Source organism: Galeopterus variegatus, unplaced genomic scaffold (assembly GCF_000696425.1).
Source record: "Galeopterus variegatus unplaced genomic scaffold, G_variegatus-3.0.2 Scaffold21451, whole genome shotgun sequence".
NCBI lineage: Eukaryota > Metazoa > Chordata > Mammalia > Dermoptera > Cynocephalidae > Galeopterus > Galeopterus variegatus.
The window spans coordinates 2,382-9,879 of NW_007747562.1; the positions used below are offsets into that span (position 1 = coordinate 2,382).

At 48.8% G+C, this 7,498-nt stretch overlaps 1 protein-coding gene across 1 annotated transcript in view; it reads left to right on the forward strand.

Annotated features, from left to right (window-relative positions):
* Positions 1 to 213: 213 nt before the first annotated feature.
* The window catches only part of LOC103583302 (uncharacterized protein C8orf46 homolog), a gene marked incomplete at its 3' end in the record, with an annotated part of 8,843 nt that continues 1,558 nt past the window's right edge, over positions 214 to 7,498 (forward strand). The window contains exons 1-3 of the mRNA XM_008564658.1: positions 214 to 238; positions 455 to 628; positions 4,788 to 4,849. Coding sequence (XP_008562880.1) covers positions 214 to 238; positions 455 to 628; positions 4,788 to 4,849 — 261 coding nt within the window. The remainder of the gene's footprint in view (positions 239 to 454; positions 629 to 4,787; positions 4,850 to 7,498) is intronic.

The following is a 7,498-nucleotide window of genomic DNA, read 5'->3' on the forward strand; positions in this document are numbered from 1 at the left end:
ATCCGGCGGGCCTGAGTCCTCTCCCTAGGTCTTCCCTCCACTAGAGCATCCAAAATGCCGCGCTCTGCTGCAACAAGCTACAGGCACTTAAGCTACAAACTACAAAGACTGTTAAGACCCGAATTTCCAGGACCGTTCTCATTTCAAATAGCCTGTCCTCCTGTCACAACACATCAGGCTCAAGGCAGCTGACCTGCCCCGATTTTCCGCCTGATGGCCCAGGCTCCTGACTGTGAAGGTACTGCTGTTGAGGAACCCTCTAGAACTTTGGCGGTCTGAAGTAAAATAAAAGTTAATCGTTTCTGGCCAGTTTTCTACCCAAGTTTTCTCTCTGCTCCTAGCAATCACTGGAGAAGGGAAGGTTCCAAAAATTCCTTGTCGACACAAGATCCTTCTGCAAATCTCCAGTCCCGGGGCCCTGAGTCCCAAGATCCGAGGAGAGGAATAAGCTGACTGTCCTTCCCCACGCAGCAGGTGGTGATCGAGTCGGACCTGTACACGCACCGGCCTCTGGAGCTGCTGCAGCATCGCAGCGACCGCAGAGACGTGGGCGACAGCCTCAGGTTCAGCCGGCTGCAGAGCGCACGGCCGCCCGGAGCCCATCCCGCCAAAACCCCCGCCAGACCTGGTACGTGAGCCCCGGCCCCAGTGCCCCAGAACCTCCCTGGGCACAATGTCCCATTTAGAGCCAGTCGCACGCCTACGAAAGAGCAGCAGCACCAGCAGTGTCCGCAGCCTGCCTTGTGGTTTGCCGAGGGCCACGTGGTGCACCCTGATGGCCTCGGTCACGCCAGGTGAGCAGAGCGCCTGCGCTTTAGCCAAATCAGCGCCTTTTCCACTACCAAGGCACCTGCTCCTGGCTTCTGCAGCAGCCTCACAAAACACCTTCTACCTACAAACCACGGGCTTCTGGGTGTGTGCAATGAGTAAAGATGCTCTCAACCCGCATCTTGTCCTACAGGAAGCGAAGCTGTGTGCACACGATGTAAATTATTATGCTGTGGGGGAGAAAAAGCTGTGACCCACGAAGCAAAAGAAACTGTATTATTTAACAGATCGTGTGTGTGTGTGTGTGTGTGTGTGTGTGTGTGTGTGTGTGTGTGTGTGTGTGTGTGAATTATATAGGCTTTTCATAAACTGCCATCATAAAACCTTATCGTTTTCCATTTCAATGACTTGAACGACAATCTGTAAAGAGAATTTAGGGTCAATTTGTTTTGAAAACTGGAAACATTATAGTCTTACCTTGGATACTATTTTTTTTAAATGTCTTCCACCCCAAGCAGTTTAACAGGAATCTGTTTCTAGCATAGACTGAAGTCTAGGATGGTATTTTGCCTTTAATTGCTGGTTTGGATTATTTCTATTATGCCCACAATCTAAAGTTATTCATATTTTAACTCCAAAAATACACAGTAGGAAGCCTAGGATGTCCTCAAAGCCTTTGGACTTTGACAATTTTGTATGTTACGGGAACTTAAATAATACTGCACTAAGACTGTCTCTTCATCCATGCATCTTTCCCTTTTGTAGATGATAGACTAGTCCTCTAAGGTTTCTTTGATCACTAAGAACCTAATTCTGTTCTTATATCTGTGTATAACAACACATAAATCAAGCTATATTCTCTAGTTAAGTGATTACATATCCATCTACATATGCAGAGGGAAACATTAGGAAAACCACAATTTGGCTTGCAAATTAAGAGGAGATAGATGTTTCTCTGTGTCTATATATAGGTGAGTGGGTGGGTGCATGTGTGTGCAGAAAGAGAAAAAGAGACGGAATCTTTATCTTTGCTACAAAATCATAAAATGAATTTAGAGCTATGTTTCTCAAATTTTAATGTACAAAAGAATCACCTGGAAATTTTATTTTTATGCAGATTCTAATTCAGTAGGACTGGGTGGGCCCCGAGATTTTATGTTTCTAGCAAGCTACCAGAGGATGCTGATAGTGCTGCTCTGGGTAAAACATATTGAGTAGCAAAGATTTAGAGATGATCTAATGCAGTGGTACTCAAAGTGGGGTCCTGGGAGCAGCAGCACCCTGAAATTTGTTAGAAATGCAGATTTTATTGAATTAGAAACTCCAAAGTTAAGACACATCAATCTGTATTTTAACAAATCGTCCAGGTGATTCTAAGGCATGACAAAGGTAGAGAACCTCTGATCTACTGCAATTTTCAGAAGAGGAAACTGAAACCATAGAAACTGTATGACATACCCAAGGTCTCACTGCTTGTTAGCCACAGAGCCAAGATTACATTTCAGGTCTCCTGATTCCCTCGCTAGTGTCTCTTCCCCCAGGGAATAATGTTTTCCCACCTGTCTAGTTTCAGGGGTCACTTTCATTCCTTTCTAAGTAGCTTGTAGATGCTTGGACTGACCGAGTCAATCCTTTATTCTGAAAGACAACAGCAGTAAGTTATGAAATGGAGAGAATCTGCCAGCACATGACAGTCAGATCATGCAGAGAATGTGCTAGTCAGGCTTTAAAAAGTGAGAGATTAAGCTGGGCATTGATCCAATTCCTTCAACTCCCCCAACCTGATAGATTCCAGAGTGGGTGGGGGGAAGAGAAAATTTCTGAGTCAAAGCCAGACCCCAGTGCACTCCACAGGAAAGGCTGGTCTCTATCCTTCCTCAGATTGCTGTACGTATCCAAGGATCTCGGATCTGGGGGCTTGCCTTTTTCTGAGTCATAGGAGAAGCCTCCTGGATGCTGTAGCCTTCTCATGCTCTGAGGAATCTTGGGAATCAAGGGGACTCTGAAGACAGAGACCCAGCTGAGAAACTCTCTCACCATGAGGCCTCAGATGCCCGCAGAGGGCACAATCCCCACCTCCTGGGCCTGGGAGACTTGGCCGTCTCGGGCACCTCAGAATCAACCTGTGCGAACCTCTCATCCTTTCTCAGCTGGGGTCACTAACCATCCATCATTCCAGCAAGTCTCAAGATGTCTTCCCTAACACCTCCTTGTCCTCCCCCACCTCTTCACACCAAACACTGACAGCATCAGCTCCTGGATAGTTCTCATCTCACCCATTTGCTACCTACCTAAAGACACCCAGGCCCAGGCTCCCCTCATCTCCACTGTGTAGAGAAGATTGCCAGCAAATGTTCCCAGCCTCCAGTCCCTGTCCCTCCACAAGGTTACCAAAGGGGTCCTCCTAAAGCAGAAATCTGCACCTGTCATCTCTTGGCTTTAAACATGGTGTCCCCTCCCTGCTCTACCTTCCAGATCACACTGACCTCTCCAGGGCCACCTCCTGTGAACTCCTGCCCCTGCCCTTCTATCACATAGAGCACCCTGAGCTGTGGTGTCATCCTGTGCCTACTCCATTACATTCTGCTTCCCTGGACCCCTGGACCGTTCTCTCCACAGCTTGCCCTCCCTGTCTCTCTCCATCTGGCAAACTCCCCCTTCTCTCAGGGTGAGCAAGGGGGGTCCTTTGGTCAAGTTTTCCCCAGCCCTGCAAGATCACCAAAGAGGTCAGTTCACTGCTCCCTAAATCATTCTTACCTGACTTCATCATAACTGTTACCTATCTCCAAAGCCTACGTTCCCTCAGCTAGAAAGTATGAACTGTCAGGATATCTACCTCTTTGGGTTGTAGTGAGAATTAAATGAGATAGTAATTATGTGCTTTACACTCAGCACAGTGCCTGGCATGCAGACTCAAAAATATGAGTTCAATTTTTATTACTTATACTAGGGCGCCATTCATTATGGTTTGATCTTGACAGTCTTGTACTTTTTCATTTTATTAGCATGGAGATTTTTCCTCAAGGGAAGGGGGAAGAATGTTTGATTTCTTACATACTATCGTGCAACGTGATAGGGCTTGTCCCGGAACACCTGCCCCAGGGGAGAGCTGTGTTGAAAGCCAACTTTCCCCTCCCTTTTGCCACTACCTCAGCTCAACCTGGATCCTTAGAAGCTTCAGGCTTCCAGGTAGAATTCCTCAGAAGTAGGTCGGGGCACCAGGAATAAAGGCATTAGAAAGAAGGTTCTGCACACATACATCTCAGGTAGCCAGTTTCTCAGGATTCTGATCTGATAAACTCCAGTCCTTCCACGGTATGGGGCACGTACTTACTACCGCAGGCACAACTTCTCTGCTCATTTTTAGAGGGATGTCCACAGGCACCATGTTAAATCACTGATCCCAGCTGTAAAGATGTAACGCCTACTAACCTCTTAACCTTCCTACCATCTGAGATCGTAGGAAGGAGGGAGATGAGGAACATTCCCTGAGCGCCTACTACATGCAGACAGTGCTAAATGCTCCCACATAGGGACTGGCCGGTTAGCACAGTCGATTAGAGCATAGAGCGTGATGCTGATAAATGCTTCCACATGCGTAATCTTTTTTTTTTTTTTAATAGGCTATTTTTTGGATCAGTTTTAGTTTCACAGCAAAATTGAGCTGAAAGTACAGAGGTTCCCCATTCACCCCCAGCCCTGACACTTGTGCAGCCTCCCCCATTATCAGCATCTTCCACCAGAGTGGCACATTTGGTACAGCGAACGAACCTAGTTAACACACTGATCTTGTTTACACCTTAGTTCCAGTCCCTCCGGAAGAGTGACAGGGGTATAGGTGACCCCTCTCAGTAGTTGCCTCATTGCCCAACCCTACTGCTTGGTTTTGCCACTTGGTACAAAGATCTTTAGAAATTCCCTGCTGTGATTGATTGGCTAACAAAATAATTGATACAGAACCAGGGGGAAGCAGAACACAGAGTACTACTGAGTAATATCTCTTCCGTTCAACTTTGCAGGGGGGATTTCTGAGCCCAAAGCATCAAATTTGTGTGGGAATCGAGCATATGGAAAATCTTTGGTAAGTAAAATATGCCTGGTTAGTTGTATCTGTTGTGCTTTAAACTTCTCTCCATGTCTGTTTCTATTGTGCCATAAAGTGAGACAACGTGTCCTTGGCTCCAGGTTGAGGATTATTAGAAAAGCATAACTCGTGGTTCTTTGCTCCTAAAAGCTATCAGTTGACCTTGCTTTGTGCACTTGTGGCATATCACTGGCTATGTGTCTTTCTTGCTGGAAATTCAGCTCTTAGGCAAACATAAAAGGCTTTTACCCAGAGGACATCTCACACATAGGGTAAAGAACTAGTTTCTCTCATAGGCCCTTGCCAGATGGAAATACCTCACTCATCCCCAGATGCAGCTATAGGGTAAAGAGATGTAAGGTTCTCAAGCACTATGAAAATACAAAACACCAGTGTCTTACTCAGCTCATGTAGCTATAACAAAATACCATAGACTGGCTGGCTTAAACAACATTTTCTCACAGTTCTAGAGGCTAGGAAGTCCAAGATCAAACTGCTGGCAGATTCAGTGTCTGGTGAGGGTTCCCTTCCTGGTTTGCAGATAGTGGCCTTCTTTCCGTAGGTTCCCAAGGCCTTTCCTCTGTGCACACAGGGAGAGTGAGAGCTCTAGTGTCTCTTCCTCTTCTTATAAGGATACTAATCCTATCACAGGGGCTCTACCCTTATAACCTCATCTAAACCTAACTACCTCCCAAAGGCCTCACCACCCAATATCATCACATTGGGGGTTAGGGCTTCAACATATGAATTTGGGGATGGCCCAAACATTCAGTCCATAACAACCAGTCATCTCTGGATTGGGGTACCTCTGGGGGCATCTGCTACAGCTCAGGTTCTCTAGAAGCTGACTCTGAGACTTAGGGTTGGAGGCACAAGACATATTAGGGATCAACACCTATGACAGGAGCAGGAAGCAGACTTGGGTGGAAGGAGCTACTGAACCACGATGCAGGCCCAGCACATGCTGGTGGGCAGCTCTGGGGTTGTCCATCCAGGTTGGTCTGAGTTGGGTCAAAATGGCCAAGCTTTTATGTTCCCTCCTTGCTCCATCACAGCATGTGGGTTGCCCCAGGAAGGCCATGACCTTGGGCCAGGTGGCCCTGTGCAGCTGAGGACACGTGAAGGAGCTAAGAGCCTTCTGCTGCCCACCCTGCCACCCACCCTCCTGCAGTTGGGCAGCTTGTCCTTCCTTGCAGGGGGATGGGGCGGTGCCTCTCCAGGCCCCTCAGCACATGTCCGGCCTGTCAGGTTCCCTCTCAGTTAGCAGCATCAGTGGTGGCTGGAGGGGAAGTCAGCACAGGTATCCCAGGCTCTTTGAGTATCAGCTGTCAAGATGTCTAGATGGTGCAAAATGAGAACTGGAAGAGACCCAAGAGGTTGTCTGGGCCAGGCCCTGGTCCTTACAAAACAAACTGAGCAGAAATGCAGGTGCTTCACTCCCGGTCTGGGCAGAAGATCTGATCCAGGGATATCATCTAGGTCATCGCTATACCAGGAAAATGACACAAAGGGCAGGAATGGGACAAGCTGTGTGCAGGGAGTCCCTCCCCTCCACCACCTTGTATCCCCCTCAGGGAACACCAGGGAGGCTGGGCAGTTGACACAAAGGGAAGGTTGTCATGCTGCAACAGCTCAAACAGCTGCCCTTGACTGAGCCCAGAGAAAGACCAAGGTTAAAAGCGTGGCTCACAGCCTTGGATCATAAGGGCTCAGACAGCACCCTTTGCAAAGAGGCAGCTGCAGTGGGCGGTCAGAGGGAGCTGGGATGGCATTGGGTGAAGATGGGGACATGGCTACTAGGGGAGGTGATAATTCTGAAGAGGAGGAGGAGACAACGTAACTGAGCTTTTCCTCTGGGCCCGGAGACGGTGGGGCTGGGGTCCCACATCTCCTTAGAGGCCCATCATCCCAGGGAACTGGGTAAGATTAGACTAAGAAGAGAGGGGAAGGCATGGGAACAAGGGCCTTTCCTCCAGAGCTAAGAAGGGGTGGGTGTCTGTTCACCCACGTATTGGCACAGTGGGGAAGGAGCGCTCTGGAAAGGCCACAAGGTGGCACAGTCACTCTGCCCATAGCCCTTGGCCAGCTCAGGAGAGGAGGAGGTGGTGAATACTGGTGCCCTTGACCTGGAATTTCCCAGCAATTTCAGAAACGTGGTGACTTGAAACCTACAATGGGGCTTAGGGTGCAAGAACAAGGCAGAGCGTGTGTCCGCTGACTGAGCAGCCTCTGGACTTGGCCTTGGCTAGGCCACCAGTTAATCTTCAATTCAGCACATGTTCCTTGAGCACTTACACCCGCTTTTGGAGGGCTGAGGGGGGCTCCCAAAGAGGTTGGGTCCCCGAGCCTGACACTTGCCATGCAATCTCTCTGGGACTAGGAGACTGGACAAAAAGGTGAAACAAGCAGACAGCCATAAAAAGAGAATTGGCGGGATGCTAAAAGGTGTCATGCTCAGTGCCATGGAGACATGAGGACAGAGAAAGATCACTTTGGGCTGCCAGCCTCAGGGAAGGCTTCCTGGAGAAAGTGGCCTTTAAGAGCAGGTAGAGGGCCGGCCCGGTGGCGCACTGGAGAGTGCGCCACTTGGGAGTGCGGCGGCGCTCCCGCCGAGGGTTCGGATCCCATGTGGAGACCGGTGCCCAC